General features: G+C 39.5%; 2 protein-coding genes across 2 annotated transcripts; both read right to left on the bottom strand.

Moving 5' to 3' along the window:
* Nucleotides 1-8,746: 8,746 nt before the first annotated feature.
* Nucleotides 8,747-12,416, bottom strand: LOC148063646 (splicing factor Cactin-like). Its single transcript, XM_087811786.1, has 6 exons — nucleotides 12,096-12,416; nucleotides 11,605-11,815; nucleotides 10,139-10,316; nucleotides 9,922-10,044; nucleotides 9,352-9,704; nucleotides 8,747-9,237 (listed from the first exon to the last, which is right to left on the bottom strand). The coding sequence occupies exons 1-6, from the start codon at nucleotides 12,414-12,416 to the stop codon at nucleotides 8,747-8,749; spliced, it is 1,677 nt and encodes a 558-aa protein (XP_087667912.1).
* Nucleotides 12,417-13,069: 653 nt separating this feature from the next.
* On the bottom strand, nucleotides 13,070-17,105 carry LOC148063647 (cadherin-15-like). The gene is made up of 9 exons (XM_087810967.1): nucleotides 17,092-17,105; nucleotides 16,543-16,677; nucleotides 16,172-16,306; nucleotides 15,881-16,025; nucleotides 15,515-15,696; nucleotides 15,231-15,359; nucleotides 14,978-15,157; nucleotides 14,072-14,307; nucleotides 13,070-14,007 (listed from the first exon to the last, which is right to left on the bottom strand). Exons 2-9 carry the CDS (start codon nucleotides 16,633-16,635, stop codon nucleotides 13,812-13,814), a joined length of 1,296 nt encoding a protein of 431 aa, XP_087667093.1. The 5' UTR covers nucleotides 16,636-16,677; nucleotides 17,092-17,105; the 3' UTR covers nucleotides 13,070-13,811.
* Nucleotides 17,106-21,539: the final 4,434 nt, after the last annotated feature.

Raw genomic sequence — 21,539 nt, forward strand, 5'->3', positions numbered from 1 at the left:
TTTGGTGCTGCTATCCATGTTTTTCTTGGGCCTTTTGACATGGAACATATTCAAAGGCCACCTATTCAAGTCACTTTCATGTAGGAGGAGTCGACAACAAACACCTGCAGTCTTTATTATACAGGTTTAATGTTTGTGAGGTTTGATGATCATAAGCAGATGAAGACTCATAGTTTCTCACCTCTATAAAAATGGACCTGAAAAAGGTTTTGGTTAATACTTTTAAGATCTTTTGGAGTTCTATATCAAACTAGTGTTGTAACTTAAGTTCTTGTAAATAGTTCAACTCGTTCTGTTTCATGCACATGAATTGAATATTTTCCTTGAAACCCTAATAAAATCATTTTCTTGAAATACTGTTTTTTTTTCTATACATGTTGGTATACTTTACTATTGCAGGTTATGCAAATATGCATTTCATATTTTCATTTGAACAACTTTATGACAATGGTTAAATATGAATATATTAATATTACATTAAAAGTTTTTTCTAGTTTCATTTCAGCATTTTATTTTGTTAAACTGTATTTTTTTTTCTCGCAATCACGAAATCACTGACATTCTCCTACATACTTAACTTGAGATTTTCCAATTCAGCTTTATTAACAAATATCTTGGGTCCTTACTACTCATTTGGCCCCAAAACATGAGTTGTTTTTTCCGCTGCAAGTGAATTGCTAGAAAGGAAGTCTAATTTCTCTCTTTTTCTTCCTCCATTATAAAGATGAATTAAGGTAAGGTAAGGTAAGGTAAGGTAAAACTTTATTGATCCCTCAGGAGGTCTCCTTTGGGAAATTGTTTTTTACCAATAGCCAGCAATTTTTCATAAACAATAAAAAAATAATACATAAAAAATAAAATAAGAAGAACATAAAGAGGAAGAACAAGATGACACAATCTAAGTCTAAAGACAAAGACAAAGGACATAGGTCAAGGAAAGAAAAACAACAAAGACAAAGATACAAAGACTAACATGGAACAGAACATCCAGATACTTTCACTCCACTCCTGCCCCCGAACCCAGAATTGTACAATTTAATAGCCCGAGGGATGAATGAGTCCCTGAGTCTATTTGTTTTGCACCTGGGTAGGAGCATTCGTGCACTCATTCTGCTTCTCTGCTCACTGATGACAGTGTTCAGAGGATGACTGTCATCATCCATGATGGACAGTAGTTTGTTCAATGATATCCTCTCAGCAACTGTCACCAGTGAGTCCAGCTTCATTCCAACCACAGAACCAGCCCTCCTGATCAACCTGTCCAACCTGTTGACACTCCTCTTGGACACATTTCCACCCCAACACACCACAGCATGGAACAGGACACTGGCCACCACAGACTGGTAGAACATGCAGAGGAGCTTCTTGCAGATGTTAAATGATCGAAGCCTCCTCAGAAAGTACAGTCTACTCTGAACCTTCTTATACACATGGTCTGTGTTGCAGGACCAGTCCAGTTTACTGTCCATCCACACACCGAGGTACTTATAGTTGTCCACTATCTCCACCTCGTCGCCTCTGATGGACACTGGACGTGGCTTTGTCCTGGACCTCCCGAAATCCAAGACCAGCTCCTTGGTTTTTGAGGTGTTCAGCTGCAAGTGGTTCCTCTCACTCCAGTCCACAAAGTCACGTATCAGACTCCTGTACTCGTCTTCGCTGTTGTCCCTGATGCATCCAACAATGGCAGTGTCGTCAGCATACTTCTGGACGAGACTCAGCTCTGAGTTGTAGCAGAAGTCTGAAGTGTAGATGGTGAAGAGGAGAGGGGCCAGTACTGTCCCCTGAGGTGCTCCTGTACTGCACACCATAGTGTCAGACTTGATGTCCTTCAGCCTGACATACTGTGGTCGATCAGTAAGATAGTCCGTAATCCAGGAGACCAGACCAGGGTCCACATGCATCTTAGTCAGTTTGTCCTGCAGCAGAGTGGGTTGGATAGTGTTGAAGGCACTAGAAAAGTCCAGGAACAGGATTCTCACTGAACCGCTTCCTTTATCCAAGTGGGAGTAGGTCCGATGCAGGAGGTGAAGGATGGCATCTTCCACACCAACTGCTGGCTGGTAGGCAAACTGCAGGGGGTCTTGCGCGTGCTGGACTTGTGGCGTGAGATGTTTGAGGACCAGCCGCTCCAGTGTCTTCATCAGCTGCGAAGTCAGTGCCACCGGTCTGTAATCGTTCAGCACACTCGGTCGGATCTTTTTAGGGACTGGAACGATACAGGAAGTCTTCCACAGAGTTGGTACTTTCCCCAGCCGTAGACTGAGGTTGAAGACATGCTGGAGTGGCTCAGCTAGTTCAGCAGCGCAGGTCTTTAGCAGTCGAGCAGACACCTTATCAGGACCAGCAGCCTTCCCTGGACGAATCCTCCGAAGTACATCCTGTACCTGGAGTGAGGTGAAGCTGGGAAGTGGTTCTGTGGAGCTGGGGGGGGCACAAGAAGGTGGGGCAGGTCCTGAGGCGGGCAGCAGTGAGGGTGAGGTGACCTGCTCAAACCTGTTGAAAAAGTTGTTCAGTCCATTTGCCTTCTCCACCGTGTCCACTGCAGTCAGAGAGGCCTTGGTCTTGTGTCCAGTGATGGTTTTAACACCATCCCAGACCTCTCTTATTTCTTCTCGGCTCAGCTTCTCCTCCAACCTCCTCCTGTAGGTGTCCTTTGCCTCCTTCAAGCATCGCTTCACCTCCTGCTGAGCTGACCTCATGGCGTCCCTGTCTCTGCTCCTGAATGCCACTTTCTTCCTGTTAAGGACATCCTTGACCTCCTTTGTTACCCACGGTTTATTATTAGGGTAACAGCGGACAGTCTTAGTAGGGGCGACAACGTCCAAGCAGAAATTTAAATAATCTGTTAGACAGTGTGTCTGTCCCTCGATGTCCTCACCATGAGACCTCAGCAGCACATCCCAGTCTGTTGTTTCAAAGCAGTCTCTGATGGCGTCCTCCACAGCTGGTGTCCACTTTCTGATTGTCTTAGTGGTCACAGTCTGTCTCTGCACCAGAGGAGTGTACTGTGACTGAAGGTGGACCAGGTTGTGATCGGACCTTCCAAGTGGAGGAAGAGGTTTGGCTCTGTAGGTGTCCTTCAAGCTGGAATAAAGAAGGTCAATTGTCCTGTTATTCCTGGTGGGACAATCCACGGCCTGATGGAAAGTAGGCAGAGTAGAGTCCAGGTTGGCATGATTAAAGTCTCCAGAGATGATGATAAACGCGTCAGGATGTTGATTCTGAAGTCGAGCTGTCATTGTGTGGATCTTCTCACAGGCAGATGCAGCCGCAGCGCTCGGAGGAATGTAAACACACAGCGCGATCACGTGACTGAACTCACGCGGTAGATAATATGGACGCATGCTGACCGCCAACAGTTCTAAATCTTGACAACAAGAGACTTTCTTTACAGTAACGTGTCCCGGACTACACCAGCGTTTATTCACGTACATGATCAGACCTCCTCCTCTGCGCTTCCCACACGCGCGCGCGTCTCTGTCCGCTCTGATGGTGCTGAAACCAGGCAGATCCACGTGTGAGTCCGGAGTCAGTTGAGTGAGCCACGTCTCCGTGAAGATCAACAAGCTGCTCTCTCTGTAGATCCGCTGGTTGTTGAGGGCAGACAGCTCGTCGATCTTATTCGTCAGTGAATTGACGTTCCCCATCGTGATCGTTGGGATCGTTGGTCTGTGACGTCTCCGATTGTCCGTTAGCTTAGCCTTTAGCCTCATCCCTGCCCGACAGCCTCTGTAACGGCGCTGAAGTTCGATCGGGATCTTGTGGCGATCTCCAGCCCGTGCCATTGACTTCAGCGACAGTAGATCCTCTCTTGAGTAAACAAGACGATTCTTTCCATGTTCAAAAGTATCCATTTAAAAAGATTATAGTAAAAAATTAATAAAAAACAGAAAATTATAGAAATTGCTGCGGAGCTACTGGAAGAGGCAGCCGTCCTCGTCGGCGCCTTTAATGTGTCTAATGTGTTTAATGTGTGTAATTGAAGTATATATTCGAATGACATCACAACAACATGAGTTTATTTTATTAAGATTATTTATTTACACAACTCTGTTCTTCAATTGAGCAGTTAAACATGAACATTATTTGACAACAGTATAAAAAAAGGCCTAAACTATCAGACGTTGCCTCAACCGAAAGTTCAGAGAGGTTACTTGGCGCCCCCAGTTGGCTAAACATGATATATCGTTTACAAAACCAACACAAGTATGCTGTCATTTAATTTTTTTCGGCATTGATGCATTTAATAAAACAACAAAAATAATGATGAACATTTATGGTTAACATCCAATTTTTGTATTCAAACGTCACTTTTTTATGGGTTAGTCGTCTAATGATGCCATCAGCATTGTTAATAATATTGTTTTGGTGCTGCTATCCATGTTTCTCTTGGGCCTTTTGACATGGAACATATTCAAAGGCCACCTATTCAAGTCACTTTCATGTAGGAGGAGTCGACAACAAACACCTGCAGTCTTTATTATACAGGTTTAATGTTTGTGAGGTTTGATGATCATAAGCAGATGAAGACTCATAGTTTCTCACCTCTATAAAAATGGACCTGAAAAAAGTTCTATATCGAACTAGTGTTGTAACTTAATTTATTGTAAATAGTTCAACTATGCTTAAGTATCATTTATACACAACATACGACACAAAATAGTATCAACAGAATTTTGATTTATTTTTTTCAGGTTAGTTGTTTCAATTCTGTTAATAAAGTGCAGGTAATAAAACTCTTTATAATAACTATTTTGTGTTATTTCTAAGATGAACCTCAACTTGTAATTAACATTGAACAACACGTGTAATGTCTACATTTATCTTGTTTTTTAAAGTTTAAAAGCAGAAAATGATGTTGTGTTGCTTGAATATTATTAATTTTAACATAGATATCTTATCTTTCTGTTTCATGCACATGAATTGAATATTTTCCTTCAAACCCTAATAAAATCATTTTCTTGATATACTGTTTTTTTCTATACATGTTGGTATACTTTACTATTGCAGGTTATGCAAATATGCATTTCATATTTTCATTTGAACAACTTTATGACATTGGTTAAATATGAATATATTAATATTACATTAATAGGTTTTTCTGGTTTCATTTCAGCATTTTATTTTGTTAAACTATTTTTTTTTCTCGCAATCACAAAATCACTATTTATTTCTGACATTTCCCTCCATACTTAACTTGAAATTTTCCAATTCAGCTTTATTAACAAATATCTTGGGTCCTTACTACTCATTTGGCCCCAAAACACGAGTAGTTTTTTCCGCTGTAAGTGAATTGCTAGAAAGAAAGTCTTATTTTCTCTTTTTCTTCCTCCATTATAAAGATGAATTGAAGTATATATTCGAATGACATCTCAAAAACATGAGTTTATTTTATTAAGAGTATTTATTTACAAAACTCTGTTCTTCAATTGAGCCGTTAAACATGAACATTATTTGACAACAGTATAAAAAAGGCCTAAACTATCAGACGTTGCCTCAACCGAAAGTTCAGAGAGGTTACTTGGCGCCCCCAGTTGGCTAAACATGATAAGGTAAGGTAAGGTAAGGTAAAACTTTATTGATCCCTCAGGAGGTCTCCTTCGGGAAATTGTTTTTTACCAATAGCCAGCAATTTTTCATAAACAATAAAAAATAATACATAAAAAATTAAATAAGAAGAAGAACATAAAGAGGAAGAACAAGATGACACAATCTAAGTCTAAAGACAAACACAAAGAACATAGGTCAAGGAAAGAAAAACAACAAAGACCAAGGATACAAAGACTAACATGGAACAGAACATCCAGATACTCTCACTGCACTCCTGCCCCCGAACTCAGAATTGTACAATTTAATAGCCCGAGGGATGAATGAGTCCCTGCGTCTATTTGTTTTGCACCTGGGTAGGAGCATTCGTGCACTCATTCTGCTTCTCTGCTCACTGATGACAGTGTTCAGAGGATGACTGTCATCATCCATGATGGACAGTAGTTTATTCAATGATCTCCTCTCAGCAACTGTCACCAGTGAGTCCAGCTTCATTCCAACCACAGAGCCAGCCCTCCTGATCAACCTGTCCAACCTGTTGACACTCCTCTTGGACACATTTCCACCCCAACACACCACAGCATAGAACATGACACTGGCCACCACAGACTGGTAGAACATGCAGAGGAGCTTCTTGTAGATGTTAAATGACCGAAGCCTCCTCAGAAAGTACAGTCTACTCTGAACCTTCTTATATACATGGTCTGTGTTGCAGGACCAGTCCAGTTTACTGTCCATCCACACACTGAGGTACCTATAGTTGTCCACTATCTCCACCTCGTCGCCTCTGATGGACACTGGACGTGGCTTTGTCCTGGACCTCCCGAAGTCCAAGACCAGCTCCTTGGTCTTTGAGGTGTTCAGCTGCAAGTGGTTCCTCTCACTCCAGTCCACAAAGTCACGTATCAGACTCCTGTACTCGTCTTCGCTGTTGTCCCTGATGCATCCAACAATGGCAGTGTCGTCAGCATACTTCTGGAGGAGACTCAGCTCTGAGTTGTAGCAGAAGTCCGAAGTGTAGATGGTGAAGAGGAGAGGGGCCAGTACTCTCCCCTGAGGTGCTCCTGTACTGCACACCACAGTGTCAGACTTGATGTCCTTCAGCCTGACATACTGTGGTCGATCAGTAAGATGGTCCGTAATCCAGGAGACCAGACCAGGGTCCACATGCATCTTAGTCAGTTTGTCCTGCAGCAGAGTGGGTTGGATAGTGTTGAAGGCACTAGAAAAGTCCAGGAACAGGATTCTCACTGAACCACTTCCTTTATCCAAGTGGTAGTAGGTCTACTGGCTGGTAGGCAAACTGCAGGGGGTCTTGCGCGTGCTGGACTTGTGGCCTGAGATGTTTGAGGACCAGCCGCTCCAGTGTCTTCATCAGCTGCGAAGTCAGTGCCACCGGTCTGTAATCGTTCAGCACACTCGGTCGGGTCTTTTTAGGGACTGGAACGATACAGGAAGTCTTCCACAGAGTTGGTACTTTCCCCAGCCGTAGACTGAGGTTGAAGACATGCTGGAGTGGCTCAGCTAGTTCAGCAGCGCAGGTCTTTAGCAGTCGAGCAGACACCTTATCAGGACCAGCAGCCTTCCCTGGACGAATCCTCTGAAGTACATCCTGTACCTGGAGTGAGGTGAAGCTGGGAAGTGGTTGTGTGGAGCTGAGGGGGGCACAAGAAGGTGGGGCAGGTCCTGAGGCGGGCAGCAGCGAGGGTGAGGTGACCTGCTCAAACCTGTTGAAAAAGTTGTTCAGACCATTTGCCTCCTCCACCGTGTCCACTGCAGTCAGAGAGGCCTTGGTCTTGTGTCCAGTGATGGTTTTAACACCATCCCAGACCTCTCTTATTTCTTCTCGGCTCAGCTTCTCCTCCAACCTCCTCCTGTAGGTGTCCTTTGCCTCCCTCAAGCATCGCTTCACCTCCTGCTGAGCTGACCTCATGGCGTCCCTGTCCCTGCTCCTGAATGCCACTTTCTTCCTGTTAAGGACATCCTTGACCTCCTTTGTTACCCACGGTTTATTATTAGGGTAACAGCGGACAGTCTTAGTAGGGGCGACAACGTCCAAGCAGAAATTTAAATAATCTGTTAGACAGTGTGTCTGTCCCTCGATGTCCTGACCATGAGACCTCAGCAGCACATCCCAGTCTGTTGTTTCAAGGCAGTCTCTGATGGCATCCTCCACAGCTGGTGTCCACTTTCTGATTGTCTTAGTGGTCACAGTCTGTCTCTGCACCAGAGGAATGTACTGTGACTGAAGGTGGACCAGGTTGTGATCGGACCTTCCAAGTGGAGGAAGAGGTTTGGCTCTGTAGGCGTCCTTCAAGTTGGAATAAAGAAGGTCAATTGTCCTGTTATTCCTGGTGGGACAATCCACAGCCTGATGGAAAGTAGGCAGAGTAGAGTCCAGGTTGGCATAATTAAAGTCTCCAGAGATGATGATAAACGCGTCAGGATGTTGATTCTGAAGTCGAGCTGTCATTGTGTGGATCTTCTCACAGGCAGATGCAGCCGCAGCGCTTGGAGGAATGTAAACGCACAGCGCGATCACGTGACTGAACTCACGTGGTAGATAATATGGACGCATGCTGACAGCCAACAGTTCTAAATCTTGACAACAAGAGACTTTCTTTACAGTAACGTGTCCCGGACTACACCAGCGTTTATTCACGTACATGATCAGACCTCCTTCTCTCGTCGATCTTATTCGTCAGTGAATTGACGTTCCCCATCGTGATCGTTGGGATCGTTGGTCTGTGACGTCTCCGATTGTCCGTTAGCTTAGCCTTTAGTCTCTTCCCTGCCCGACAGCCTCTGTAACGGCGCTGAAGTTCGATCGGGATCTCTTGGCGATCTCCAGCCCGTGCCATTGACTTCAGCGACAGTAGATCCTCTCTTGAATAAACAAGACGATTCTCCCCATGTTCAAAAGTATCCATTTAAAAAATTATAGTAAAAAAATTAATAAAAAACAGAAAATTATAGAAATTTCTGCGGAGCTACTGGAAGAGGCAGCCGTCCTCGTCGGCGCCTTTAATCCTAATATATCATATATCATAAATGATATATCATTTACAACACCAACACAAGTATGCTGTCATTTAATTTTTTCGGCATTGATGCATTTAATAAAACGACAAAAATAATGATGAACATTTATGGTTAACATCCAATTTTTGTATTCAAACGTTACTGTTTTACGGGTTCATCGTCTATAACGGTACCTCTTGAAGTGGAACCACAGCTGAAAGATACCATTTGAAAACTGGCATCGGAAACCATGACGGTGAGAGTACTCCCACTCTCTGTTCACTATCTTAAATGCGATATCCTCGTACGGCGGGCCAGCATGGACTCTTAAGATGCCAAAGTCCTTGTTGTCGGGACTGGGCTCTAGAAAGTACTGCGGGGTCGAGCGCTTGTCGATCAGATCTGGGTAGAAGATATTGAACTTGTAACCTTGAACAATCTTGAGTGGCGGGTTGTCAAAGTCATAATGCGTCTGGTTATATTTGTTCCACTCGAAGCCAGTGTGTACTCGGTTAAAGAATCTCGGCTTCCTGGGTCGGTATTTGTCAGCCCACAGGTACATCTTCCCTGTGACTGGGATCTCCACGCTGAACTGGGCTTCGTTGTTATCCATTCCCTGTTTGGCTTGACGTACAAAGAAGTCCTCGGCACTCTCGCTGGCGTCACCTAACAGAAAGACAGGAAAAAGTCAAGCTTGAAGTAAGTCGTGTCATTTTATATGACAGACAGAACGAGGATGAGGCAGACACACAACCTTATGATACTGTGTGCCATTCGTACCTGTGACCTGCAACTGTCTACGTGCTAGCTGCAACTTGTGCGCATCTTCCTCTGCCGTTATCGTGTGTGTGTCGAGCGGCATCTCCGATGAAGTCAGAAGAGCTGGACTGTAGCGACCGGAGTCATACTCTGCTTGGCTTTGCTGGATAAGATCTTCCTCCGTCAATACAGCTTCCACAGAGTCGCCCTTCTCCTCTTCTCCCTTGTCTTCATCCTTCTTTCCTTCCTCGTCTTCAATCCCTCTGTTAGTGCTGGTTGATGTTGATGGACCAGGCTCATCATTCTCCTGTCCACTAGCTTCATTCACAGTTCTACCAGTTGATGATGAAAGGCTGGAATCTTCTCTGCTCCTGCTGTTTGGAAAACAAAAAATGTTCGTGAAGGATGAGGACTATTATAATAATATGCATTTTAATATGGTGCCATCTTACAATTTTGAAGACACCTTCAACACAACAGGCCTTAAAGAAGTTCATTTTTCCTCCGTGAAGGAACATACATTCAAACCCAATTGTGTCAAGACTCAAATTTGACACAATTATTGTCGTACTAGGACACAAACAAACTTACTCAATGCTCTCAGTCACTGGTTCATCCTTGATGATGGGGAACAATGGTTCGCTTTCCACTCCCTGTTCTTGTTTCAGCCTGAACAGCTTTTGGCGAAGCACATCCTGGTGTCGCTCTCTCAACCTGTAATCATTCATTGATAAACACATTTTAGTTTTTTGATTGGTTGAGACCTTGGGTTAGAAATGTAATTATTGAATAAGCGGAAGGTGTGGACCTTGCTCTCGCCATGTAGACGCGGACCTGTTGCAACAAGCTCTCCCAGTAGCCGATGTCGAGGTTAGATCCACCAGCTCGGATTTTCGTCTCGATGTTCAGATGTAGAGCCTGCAGTTGGCTGTATGTCTTACCTTTAAATACTATCTGAACATCCGTGCTTACAGCTGTGTTTATGCCTAAGGCAATGATTATTTAACATGAATTAAATATGAAAGATTATCAGTTAATCAAGTGACTATTTGAAATGTGTGTTAAATCTAGATGATTGATTACAGTAAAGTTGTCATTTCCTTACAATATATTATTTGGATCAATTTGAGGATATATCTTCAATCCCTCCTTTGACCTCTGAAACCAGAGGTCAACCTTAAAATGTAAGGCTCAAATAAACTAATCAGACAGATCAGGTTGAGAGTTGAGGAGGCCACATCTGGCTCCACAGTTGTTTTTAATTTAGGTTCCTAATTTAAACTATTAGTACAGAGAGATAAGGAGAAAATAAATTCTGAAAAAACATAACTTCCTTATAGAAAAGTACATGTAAATAATGAATACACTTGTTGATTGTTGAATATATATTGAAGTTCCCCTTATAAAATACAAATATGTCAACATTGTTAACTTTAGTTTAACTTCCGTTTCATCAATTCCAGTTATTTTTTTGCTTTGTGTGTCAAACCCATCAGGAGAGCTGTCGCTTTCCAAAAAAATGACATTTTACTTTTATATGAATTACAGTAATTTACATTTCACACCTCAACATTTATTAATTCATTTAAATGTAGTAGGTTATTTATTCACCTCTTATATCATTTGTTTTTGTACATTAGAATTAACAGGGCAATGTTTGGAAGTTCATTTATTAGCATAGACATATCCGTACATTTTGAACAAGTAAGGAAATCTAATATCATGACAAATGCACACAGGTGTCTAAAATCAATAATGAAAAGTATCAGTAGAAACAATTTGCCACAGTTCATAGGACATAGGCTCCCTTTCATTGTCAACAGCTAATAGGACTTTTTTTGTTTGTTTTTTGCTATTTCCAAGGTCTGGGGTTACCTCATGAAACCCATCACCTGCTTCCACACATTCCCAATACAATTTCCAAGCTGCATCTGGTCAAAAAGTAACAACTCAAATGTGTATTAAATCTATGTATATGAATGATAATAATTGGTGCCACACATCGAAGATACAGCCAATGCTGCTGCTCAAAATTACTGCACATAAGTCAGCAGAGTAACTGTAAGAGATAGTCATTGAAGACTGAAAAGTAAATGCTCAACAAAAAAATACTACTTCATTGTACAATACTGAAATTAAGAAAAAAACTTACACATAAATCAACCTTCTTATAGTCATTTTGCAAGAGCTTACATTTCAAAGCATTATTGCAAAAGATTAAAGTACATTTTCACCAAGTGACTATTCTAATATGAATTCAAACAAAAAAAGAACTAATGGTTTCATCCTCCTCCGACGGATCGAAGATTTCAGCCAACATCTTGAACCGTGGTCCCCAGTTGTTCAGGTCCTGGTCTTGGTCATCAGAGCTGAATGAACAAATGGAGCTAAGACTTTCAGACACAGAGCCCTCTCCTTCATAGTGGAAGATCTGAACCACATCATGTGCTGGAACATTTGGATCTTTTGCTGCCACTTCCAGGTACTGAAGAGAGGAAAAAATGTCATGACTCTTTCTGTACTTTCTCCCTCACCTTCTGGTAGAAAGAATAGTTTGCTACACTTGTAGTTCATTATATCAAAGTATAGAGTAGGAATTGCATCCAAATCTACAGTAACATACATGCAGTTTTCTATTTTCAGTACAAAACAAAACCAAAAATGATTCAATGAAATATCTGGGATGTTGAGAAATGTACTAACTTGAACCAAACTGTAGTGTGTTACTTGAGCAGGACTTAAGGGCACTTTAAGAAGACACTCACCCTAATGATTAGGTCCGCAATGTTTGCTTGATCTCCTGGTGGTCTGCATGGTTCGGAGGATCCAGATAGGCTTTTTGGATCCTTTTCTCTAGTTGATGCTTCCGGGTTATTGCATACTGGGTGGATATTTTCAGAGGCAAGCACAACGTTGGTGGCTGAAGCCATGGTGTTGTCAGTGGCACATACTGCGTTGGTTGGGGCCAGCGCAGCATTGGCGGGAGAAACCACATCATTGGTGGAGGCAGGTGAGGCGTTGTTGAGAGCAGGCACTGCGTTGACAGGGATGCTCAGGGCGTTGAGATTTATCGCATTCTGGGGCATAACAAGACACCATTAGCACTGAAATCTACCTCGCACTGTAGTAGACACATACCTCTTCGTCTTCTTGACCATTTTGAACGTTGCAATGTCCTCCTCTGCATAATTTCCAAGCCACTAACGACCCCACTTCAACATTAAGATATTTTGGGTTATTGAAGAAATGTAACATTGATGACACAATAACTACTTAAAAACATATATATAAAGTTATTATAAAGTTATATACTGAAGTGAATGACACACATGATATCATAACGTTTCAAAGGTCCAGTTTACTGAGCTGAAATTTTTTTATACCCTTGTCAGGTTAACCATAAAAAGTATGGTTAACTCTGAGTTATTTTGCCCTGCCACCTACTTAGAAGGAGAATTCGTAAAAGTAATAAAAACTTTATTGTACCTTGACCCTTACAATGATGTATGCGATGGATCTACTGTTACGTTATTTTGCAATGATCATGATGATAGTAGAATAAGCAGAAAACTAGCCACATAACATTCTGTTCATTAACTTCATAAAGTGACGGTGGACTGAACTTACAAAGAGTCACCACAAGTAGGACAGAGATGATGATGGCAGCGAGGAAACCGGCTTTATTGCTAGAATCCCTATTTGCCACCAGGATGATTAGAACCGTGGCTGTGCAGGAAGTTCCACTGGTATCTACAAAGATAAATACATTCATATATATTATATCGATATATATTTTTAATATTAAATCTATCTTTAATTATCTATCTCTAAAATGTATCTCATTACAAAATCTTTCCAACCCACATAGAGGCTTTTTTTTAAACCAACTCACAACAATGTTTACCCATTCACACACAATCACCCACTGATGTGACTAAGCTGTGACAGCATGATGTTCACCACCATAAGTAACAATCTAGTGTTCTTCTCAGGGACACAATGACATCATGGTTGGACATCATTGAACTGGCAACTTCTTAAGCCACAAGCTAATAAGTCGTGGGATTTGTTGACTACTTAAAGAGTTGTCGAAATATGATCCATGTATGTAAACCTTATAATATCCATAGCCTTGTTTGCAAATTTTTGGTTTAAATTTGCATGTGAATTACTGATATAATTCACAATTTAAGAATTTAAACCAATTATCATAATGCCTTCCATGTAACAGCATTTCTTTACAAATCAGTCCTAAAAATGTATACGTACAAAATGCCTTAAAGATTGGCAACAGTTTTTATGAAGGTATTTTATGTAATGCATTAAGGAACCCTTTCTAAGGAATAACAATGCATGCTGTTATAAGTTGACCAACATGATTATTAACTGTGTAACGTCTTTATATTAGGTCTTATGAATGCATTATAATGTCTGACGAATGTGCTCACAATATGTTATAAAAAAGACCTTCATAGAAGGTGTTACCTGATGATGATCTTAAGGTGTAGTATGATGCTAAGAGGAAACTTTTTCATCTCACCTGTAAGTTTGATTGTAACAGTGTACACCTGGTTTTTAACATGTGCAGAACTCCAATTGAAGCTGCTTTTTGCCACAATCTCTCCTGTATCTATATTGATGTCCAGCCAGTTCTCAGGGTCGTCGGTGATCTCAAACCTAAGGTAGATAAAGCAGACTTGTACATTGATTCCATCTTTAAAGACATGATTTGGGTTCATACCTCATGCCCAAATTCACTGGGTGAATGGCGATGTTGTTCTTCAGTGATGTGCCAGGAAGTACATTTTGGGGAACTTCAAGTTTGATCGGGTCCTCTGTGAAGTATGGTTCTTCGTCCTTGTCGATCACAGTGACAGTGACGCTTGCTAAAAAGTTTGTAGCTTTGCTCTTTATCAGGTTTATGTTCACTACTTGGAGAGTCAACTTGTGCTCCTTTGCAGACGCATAGTCCAAAGGCTGGAATGAAGTGACATCAGATTATTTATGTGTTTGTTCTGACATGTTGGATGTGCTGGTTTTTTCTAATCATGTTTAGATGAACAACAATGAAAGGATACATTTTGCATTTTAAAATATCAGATATCAAAGCATGATGAGAACAGTTTGTTTTGTTTTGTTTTGAATACTGTTTTGAATTATAAAAAGTATGACTAGCACTGTTTTGGAAAAAAAAGGTTATAGAATTGATAAAGTTATTAATAACTAAATGTTAACTTGAAGTTTGACATTTTGTTGAGCAGCCATTTTGACCTCATCTTAATGGTGCACAGTCATCAACGTCCTTTTTAGAAGGTAAGTAAGTAAGTAGGTAATTAGTATTTGTAGAACGCTATTCAAGACCAGGGTCACAAAGTGCTTAAACAATCAAAAAAATACCCAATAAAATAAATACTTAAATGGTCAAGACAACACAGAGACAAACACAAGAGTCTCAGTAAATCAAGAAAAAGCCAGCACGAATAAAATGTCTTGATGTTTCTTGAAGGAGTCAGTAAACTCCATCAAGCGCAGAGAGAGAGGACCCTTGAATAAAAGTTCAATGATCAGTCGGTTGTTCACGTCATTGAACATTTTTCAGCCTTTCTGAAATATAAACTGCCATTTTTATTGTGTTAAGTTTTTGTACCTTCACGACACTCAGGATCCCCTGGTTGGTCTCAGCATCTGTTCTTATGCTGAAATACCCTTGAGGATCATCATAGACAGAGTACTTAGCCTCCCAGTTTCCTGTTCCAGGTTCATCTCCTTCGGTCACGTTCACTCGGCCGATATCACCAAGTGTGTTCTCCAGGGCAGTCATGTGGTACTGAAAGAAGAAAACGGACTTGGACTACAAAGTAAAAGTTTGTCTATGTGATTGTTCGTTCTGAAATACTTACAAATGCTGGGCTGAACCCTGGGACGTGGTTGTTGATGTCAGTTACATTAATGATGACCATAGCTTCATTTGTGAGGCCTGTCCCACCCTTATCACTAACTTTGATTCTCAGCTGGAACGCTTTCACCACCTGAGACAAGAAATAATAATTTGGGGTACAATTAGTCTGTTTAGGAATTTCCCCACTGTGGGACAAAAAAGGAATATTTTATCTTATTGCATCTTTAAAATATTTGTCAGTGAAGTTAAGAAGCAGGTGAGATCAATCTTAGGGTCAGTTTTTACCTCTCTGTCCAGGACACTGTCTTTCATAGTGATAATTCCTGACGCCTTGTCCATCTCAAACATGGTCTTATTCAGGTCATTAACAGGGATGCTCTCCTGGCCAATGATGGAGTACACCAAGTCAGTGTTGATGCTGTGGGGTTTGTCTGCATCATCGGCTGATACTTGCATCACAACGGTGCCTGTGAACAAAATGTATCAAGTCCAGTTTCTTCATCTATAAGAGGTCAGACTTTTGATTAATGATGCAATTTTTTAAGTGACCAGAGATTACACCCAGCTTCTTTCTTTGATTCTGAATCAATTTATCGGTCTAATCAATAACTGTGATTTATATAGACTTTATATGTATTTTTCCCAAGTTACCTGGGGGTGAGAATTCCAGGACAGAACCAGTGAACACTTGCTGAGTGAAGACTGGTTTGTTGTCATTCAAGTCTTGCACAAGAATTGTAATGGGCGCTGGCTTCTCAAGGTACTCTCCACTTAATGACACGGCAAAAACTATCAACTGCAAACACAAAGAAGGGATGTATGGCGAAACTGTAAAATGCTTTATTGTTCTACTACTATTAATAATAATACTTATTTATTTTATATATACATCACGTATTATTCCATTTGCACCTTCAGTCAGAGACTTGAAGTACAGCTTACCTCAAAACTCTGGTGTGTCTCTCTATCTAGTGACTCTTTGAGCCAAATTCGTCCAGTACTTTCATCTATTTCAAACATCTCTGGTCCCTGCATCTTGTAAAGCCCCTCACCTTTGGAAAACCTTTCTGACTGAACCTGAAATGACAAGAGAAACACATTTATGGTACATGTACATACCAGGTGCACATTTTGACTTTTACACAGAATCACCAGACAAAGACAGAACTGTTTGAAAAAGCTTTGAATCTTACAATAGCATTCAGTTAAACATCAAGTATATTTTTCATTTACATCTGCTACCATACATTTATTTGTATTATTATTTATTGATTTGTTTGTGAATGAACATGTGTGTGTATAAACCTGTTTACCTTGGTGACTGTTTGGAATCCTATGGTATTTTCCCAAACATTGAATGGAGCTTTTAAAGACTCTCTCCATGGATAAATAGTTCTCGAAACCATTTTTGGATCCTTCCCAACATCTTCACTCCAAACCTGAACCAACTAAAACAAAAGCAAAAACATGTATAGGCAATTAAAACAAAGGTAAACATACATATAGACATACAGCAGCACCATTAAAACCATACCACAGTTTACATATTCACTACAACCACATGGAAGTTTATTTATTTTAGTGATTTCATATAATGCAGTCTTTGTATAGAAAAAGATAAATGCCACACTAGGGAATGACCTGTCCTTCAAAATGTTTTGAAATCCAAATGAGGACGATGTTTGATTGTAACTTTGAAGAAAATGATGTCACCTTACACATCAAACATCATGGAAAATACAGTAATATTAAAAAGAAATGAGTTATAGAATATTGTTTAAAGAAAAGCCAGAGCAAAATAATATTATTATATTGCAAAGAAATAAAATGTACTCTAGAGCCAGGAGTTAGTAAACACTTACGCCAAATAGTGGAGAAGTCAAAACCCATAAGGTGAATGCAAGAGAATACATTTCTTCTTCTTCTTCTTCTTCTTCAGGAAACACTGGAAAGGAATAATATCCACTTTAAAATCCAGAATAAGAACTCTCATTACAACATATAAAGGATTTGAAATGAAAGTACTTACGATGAATGAAAGGCTTACGTTTCTAAAAACAAACCTCACAAAGCTTAAATAAATACAGTATAAAGGCATTATAGTGTAAACACATAGAGATAAGGGACATAAAAGCCTGCTTCTTATCGAGCCAAAAGTCAACGGATTAAGTAGAATTTTCTTGTGAGCAAAGTCTAATGCCAACAGAGAAATAATAAAAATGATTTCAAGCAGAATATGTGAATAGTTTAAATTTAATTCAGGAAAATTAAGATTAAAGACGCATGTATGCTCTGTATTTTTTCTATAGCAGATGCTATCTAGTGTTAGTTTGCTGCAATGCTGTATAAGGATATGACAACTTTACTATAATCGATCATCTAGAGTTAACACACATTTCAAATAATCACTTGATTAATCTTTCATATTTAATTCATATTAAATAATCATTGCCTTTCTTTAGAAATTCATGTGTGCTCAGCAATTCTTTAGGTCAGTTCACACTGAGAAAGACAACGCAATCTCTCAATGGTGCCATTTTGTCTCTGGGACCAAGGACACATCTGCTTAATTCAACTGATAAACAGATTCTCTCTAGATGACCAAACTCCGGTAACTTTCCACTACCAACACGTGAGACGGCCATCTTAGAAATCAAGTGTTTAGAGCAGGGGTGCTCACACTTTTTCGGTTCACGAGCTACTTTCATAATTGTCAAGTTCAAAAGATCTACCTTCAACAAATTTTCTCAACGTAAGTTAGAACATACTTTACTCAGATGACTTGCATTGAATGAAGTGAATGCACTGATAATCAGTCATGATGGAAGGATGTGTGGATTTAATAATCTTCATAGAAATGCTGACTTATATAAATAACTAGAGTCAGTCAGTAAGAAGCATATTTCCTCATAAGAAGATACTTTTAAGTGTCTTCCAAAAATGTCCATGAGACCTGGTCTTAAGCTCAGTGTCAGCCTTTGTTAAATCTCATCCTCCACTGCAGACAAGTTCAGACTCGTATGTTCAAAGAATTGCATTGATTTCCAACTAAAAATGGTCATTCATTCGAACCCAAATGATGCACAAAACATATTCATGTGTAAGAATCTGTGCTTGACACGAATTCAAGCCCTTTTCCTTTGTTCATCAAAATCAACAAAGAATTCAGACGGGTTCATCCCTTTCCATGCCTACATTTTAACATGCCGATCATATTTAAATGAAGGACAAGACTTAAATTTCTCCATTTTTGTGATCATGAAAAAACAAAAACAAATGAAAACATGAATTCAAACTAACAGTTTATATTTGTTAATTTTAAACATGTCTGATATGAATCACACAAGTGGATTATTTACATTTTAAAACATCTTCAGATGAAGTTTAACGAGAATAAAACTGTTAACCAGTAACTTCACATCATCATCGCTTTGTCTGATCGTCTCTGACGTCATTAGAATGTGTGTCTCACCTGCAACTGTTTAACGTGTTTGGGTTTCAGCCTATTCTTATTATATTCGTGAGATAAAGGTAATTTACAAATAGTCATCATGTGATGGTGTATTAATACAAGTGTGTTTTAAGGACGCGATCACAAAAGGAAAACCAGCCTTTGTTGCGCTTTCATTGGAACCTGCAGCTTCACTTTGATGGAACTGACGTCATGTTTCTGTGACTCTCGTAGAGAAGAACCTGAAGCGATCAAACGCACATTATTTTGTTCGATATATTATTTAAAAAAAACAAGTTTATAATTCTCGTAATATCGTTTTTCTGAATTGCGTAAAATGGCTGTCGCACGTTTTGCTCTTTTTATTTATTATTGTGAACTTTGCCGAGCGTTCAGTGGAAGAGGCTGGAGCTCTGTTTGGCTGCTGTGCATGTCAATCAAATTGTTAACCAACCGCTGCAATAACTATTTAATTGACATGCACAGCAGCCAATCAGAGCTCTCTTTACTATTTTCTTATATCATATTTTATTAAATCACGCGATCTACTCGCAATAGCTTCGATCGCGATCAACGTATTGCCCACCCCTGGTTTAGAGTAACTGACCAATCATACAAGGATGAAATGGAAGAATGTTTTAATTCTGAGCAAAAGGTAATATTGTCAATGTTCACAATTAATAAACATGAATACATAAAATGAGGATATATAATTTAACACTTCAATGAGAATATATATATATATATATATATATATATATATATATATATATATATATAAATATATATGTGGATCAATTTGAGGATATATCTCCAATCCCTCATTTTAAGGTTGACCTCTGAAACCAGAGGTCAACCTTAAAATGTAAGGCTCAAATAAACTAATATCAAACGATTCCTTTATATATAGTACGTAAGTAAGTAAAATATGAGGTTATTAATTCGTCCCCACCCATCAGAGCTCATCATGATCTTCCAACAACAGATCAGGTTGAGAGTTGAGAAGGCCACATCTGGCTCCACAGTGTTTATTTTAGGTTCCTAAAATTTATTTTAGGAACTAAATTAAATTAAATTAAATTATTTTTGGTTCCTAATTAGGTTCCTAATTTTAACTATTAGTACAGAGAGATAAGTTGAAAATAAATTCTAAAAAAAACATAACTTCCTTATAGAAAAGTACATGTAAATAATGAATACACTTGTTGATTATAAGTGTTAATATATATTGAAGTTCCCCTTATAAAATGCAAATATGTCAACATTGTTAACTTTAGTTTAACTTCCGTTTCATCAATTCCAGTTAGCTTTTTGCTTTTTGTGTCAAACCCATCAGGAGAGCTGTCACTAAAAATGACATTTTACTTTTATATGAATTACAGTAATTTACATTTCACACCTCAACATTTATTAATTCATTTAAATGTAGTAAGTTATTTATTCACCTCTTATATCATTTGTTTGTGTACCTTAGAATTAACAGGGCAATGTTTGGAAGTTCATTGATTAGCATAGACATATCAGTACATTTTAAACAAGTAAGGAAATATAAAATCATGACAAATGCACACAGGTTTCTAAAATCAATAATGAAAAGTATCAGTAAAAACAATTAATTCCACAGTTCATAGGATATAGGCTCCCTTTCATTGTCAACAGCTAATAGGACCTTTTTCTTTTTTTTGCTATTTCCAAGGTCTAGGGTTGCTCCAGGCTCCATGAACCCATCACCTGCTTCCACACATTCCCATTACAATTTCCAAGCTGCATCTGGTCAAAAAGTAACAACTCAAATGTGTATTACATCTATGTATATGAATGATAATAATTGGTGCCACACATCGAAGATACAGCCAATGCTGCTGCTCAAAATTACTGCACATAAGTCAGCAGAGTAACTGTAAGAGATAGTCATTGAAGACTAAAAGGTAAATGCTCAACAAAAAAATACTACTTCATTGTACAATACTGAAATTAAGAAAAAAACTTGCATATAAATCAACCTTCTTATAGTCATTTTTCAAGAGCTTACTTTCAAAGCATTATTGCAAGAGATTAAAGTACATTTTCACCAAGTGACTATTCTAATACTCAAACAAAAACAGAACTAATGTTTTCATCCTCCTCAGACTGATCGATGATTTCAGCCAACATCTGGAACCGTGGTCCCCAGTTGTTCAGGTCCTGGTCTTGGTCATCAGAGCTGAATGAACAAATGGAGCTAAGACTTTCAGACACAGAGCCCTCTCCTTCATAGTGGAAGATCTGAACCACATCATGTGCTGGAACATTTGGATCTTTTGCTGCCACTTCCAGGTGCTGAAGAGAGGAAACAATGTCATGACTCTTTCTGTACTTTCTCCCTCACCTTCTGGTAGAAAGAATAGTTTGCTACACTTAGTAGTTAATTATATCAAAGTATAGAGTAGGAATTGCATCCAAATCTACAGTAACATACATGCAGTTTTCTATTTTCAGTACAAAACAAAACCAAAAATGATTCAATGAAATATCTGGGATGTTGAGAAATGTACTAACTTGAATCAAACTGTAGTGTGTTACTTGAGCAGGACTTAAGGGCACTTTAAGAAGACACTCACCCTAATGATTAGGTCCGCAATGTTTGCTTGATCTCCTGGTGGTCTGCATGGTTCGGAGGATCCAGATAGGCTTTTTGGATCCTTTTCTCCAGTTGATGCTTCCGGGTTATTGCATACTGGGTGGATATTTTCAGAGGCAGGCACAACGTTGGTGGCTGAAGCCATGGTGTTGTCAGTGGAACATACTGCGTTGGTTGGGGCCAGCGCAGCATTGGCGGGAGAAACCACGTCATTGGTGGGGGCAGGTGAGGCGTTGTTG

This window comes from Callionymus lyra, chromosome 16, assembly GCF_982586985.1.
Source record: "Callionymus lyra chromosome 16, fCalLyr1.hap1.1, whole genome shotgun sequence".
In the NCBI taxonomy this organism is placed as follows: domain Eukaryota; kingdom Metazoa; phylum Chordata; class Actinopteri; order Syngnathiformes; family Callionymidae; genus Callionymus; species Callionymus lyra.